Genomic DNA, 2,537 nt, shown 5'->3' on the forward strand with positions numbered 1-2,537 from the left:
CAGGGCTGGGGCAGAGCAGGGGCAGGGATGGGGCAGGGCCGCACTCTGGGTGCACTGCCCAAGCCTGTCACAATTGCTTCTGTGCACCTGCCTAAATATCTTTTCAAATTAAAAATGCCTTCTGTATTTTTATATTTAATAAAACAGTCTGTATTCAAAGAAAATAATGGGCAAAGAAGGTAACATTACTCATCATCTAGTTCAGTGGTTCCCAAACTTATTTGACCTACCGCCCCCTTTCCAGAAAAAATATTACTCAGCCCCTGGAAATTAATTTTTTTTAAATTTTAATAGCAGTGCACCTGTGGCCATCACCGCCCCCCTGGATCGCTGCAGCGCCCACCGGGGGGCGGTAGCGCCCACTTTGGGAATCACTGATCTAGTTCCTAAAGCGGTTTAGGTGGATGGTCTTCCAGGTATTTTAATGAACGAATTTTATTTTATTTTATTTTATGATTTTACCTAATTTTAATTTAATTGTATTTATCCATCCCCACCTGAGGATATGTTTCTTGATTTTAGAGAGACAGGAAGGGGAGGGAGAGAGAGACAGGGATCAGCTGCCTCCCGTACGGGCCCCGCCCGAGATTAAACCCCTAGCCTTTGGTGCACGGGGGCCGCTCCACCACCAAGCCACCCAGCCAGGCAGTGGGCCGATTGGATGCACACGTATGGTTAGCTTCCCATGTCCCTGCGGTTCCATGTGTGGATTCAACCAGCACATTGAAAACATTCGGGGGGAATCCCAGGAAGTTTAAAAAAGCAGTGCTCGGCATTGCCCCACGCCCAGCGTGGGCCCACCCTGGGACTGGGCATGTGCAGCCGACCCTGCGTGGCCCCGTGCGACACAGGTAATGTGCGGGCCCGACGCAGTGTAGAAGGGCTTGGACACCATGGGTTGTGGTATCCGGGGGTTCCTGGGACTGTTCACACACTCACTGCTTATTAAAGAACCGACTGCTCAGTCAGTTCACGGGCTGTGGCCTCAGCAGTAGAAGGGCTGGCAGGAGGGCTGCTGAGGTATTGAAGCTGTTCGAGGTGAGTGCAGCCGTCCATGTGCGTGTTGGGTGCTGTGTGCCGGGGGCACTGTCAGGGTGGGAGCCGGGGGCACTGTCAGTGTGGGTGCCGGGGCACTGTCAGTGTGGGTGCCGGGGGCACTGTCAGGGTGGGTGCCGGGGGCACTGTCAGTGTGGGTGCCGGGGCACTGTCAGGGTGGGTGCAGCATTGGCTTCTTGACAGTTGTTGCTGTTGCTTCACTGTAGTCGCACCTTCTCCTGTTGGCACGTGGGCACTCAATTCTTTCTTGTCGAGTTAATGTATGAACGTTGTGTGTTTGTCTGTGAAAGTATGCATGTGTGTGCACGCACACATTTCCTCTTTCTGTCACTAGGGAATACAGCTTAGAGGAGCACATTAATCACTTACAGTATGAACTTTTTGCCCTGTATATGTGGTTGTTCTTAGAAAGGCCATACTCTTTGTTCTGGGCAGAAATGAAGTCATTTTGGTTGTGTGTAGTCTCAAAATATTTCAGGAGACCCGCTGAGGTTCACCGGCAGGGCAAGTCTTGTGTCCGCGGACGCTGTCCCGGGAACCCGCCTCCCTGAAACACCTTTCATCGCCAGATGCCATAACCGACCTCGCCTCGAATCCCGGCTACTACGGGCGCCTGGTGGAGGAGTCCCTGGGGAATTGCTGCCTGGCCACGGAGGAGATCGAGCGGGACCTGCACCGGTCCCTGCCGGAGCACCCCGCCTTCCAGACCGAGACGGGCATCGCCGCTCTGAGGAGGGTCCTGACAGCCTACGCCCACCGCAACCCCAGGATCGGGTACTGCCAGGTGAGGTGTGGGGGGCAGGCCCTCAGTCCACATGGTGCTGGCCCCGAGCTTCTGTCTGTGTTCGGCCTTGGGACCAGCACTGTCTTGGGAAGGCTCTGCCCCAGAGAAGGTGTCAGGGAGGCAGGGAAGGCGCCCTGGGCAGGCAGGCTGCTTGCCAGGTCAGACTGGTGCCCAGGCCTGAGCACCTCTGGGCCGAGCCCCGGCGGGCAGGCTGGGCAGCCTCCTGCCTCTGGTGCGGAGCAGCCTGCTGGCAGCACGGTCTTTCCCTCTGGAACATGCAGGGTCAGCTTTAACATGGCGGTGCTTTGGGGAGGAAATGGTGTGTGGGCGCTCACGTCCTCAGTGCGGTGGGCAACGCCAAGGCTGCCTGAGGACTCGAGCTTGTTGGGCTTCCACGGTGCAGACACACGCAGGCCCTCCACGCAGGGCTAGGGAAGCTTCTGACATTCAGATGCGAGATCTTAAAGATCATAGCTGCAGTGTGTGCCTGTGTGATGGGAACACGGGAACAGGCAGTTCAGTCTGGGCCTGAGGGCACCACAGCGGGTCCTGCACTGCCCAGGGGACCGAGATGGTGGGGCGACCACGGGCTGACCACAGGGTGACCAGGGCAGGGGACCGAGACGGTGGGCAAGCCATGGGGCTGGCCACCACGGGGACCGAGATGGCGGGCTGACCCACCACGGGGACCGAGACG

General features: G+C 57.2%; 1 protein-coding gene across 1 annotated transcript in view; it reads left to right on the forward strand.

Moving 5' to 3' along the window:
- Positions 1-2,537, forward strand: part of TBC1D8 (TBC1 domain family, member 8 (with GRAM domain)) — a 101,942-nt gene that overhangs the window by 72,132 nt on the left and 27,273 nt on the right. Inside the window, exon 10 of the mRNA XM_014533133.1 lies at positions 1,626-1,840. Within this exon, the coding sequence (XP_014388619.1) occupies positions 1,626-1,840 (215 nt within the window). The remainder of the gene's footprint in view (positions 1-1,625; positions 1,841-2,537) is intronic.

The sequence above is a fragment of the Myotis brandtii genome, unplaced genomic scaffold (genome assembly GCF_000412655.1).
Source record: "Myotis brandtii unplaced genomic scaffold, ASM41265v1 scaffold1213, whole genome shotgun sequence".
Classification (NCBI taxonomy): domain Eukaryota; kingdom Metazoa; phylum Chordata; class Mammalia; order Chiroptera; family Vespertilionidae; genus Myotis; species Myotis brandtii.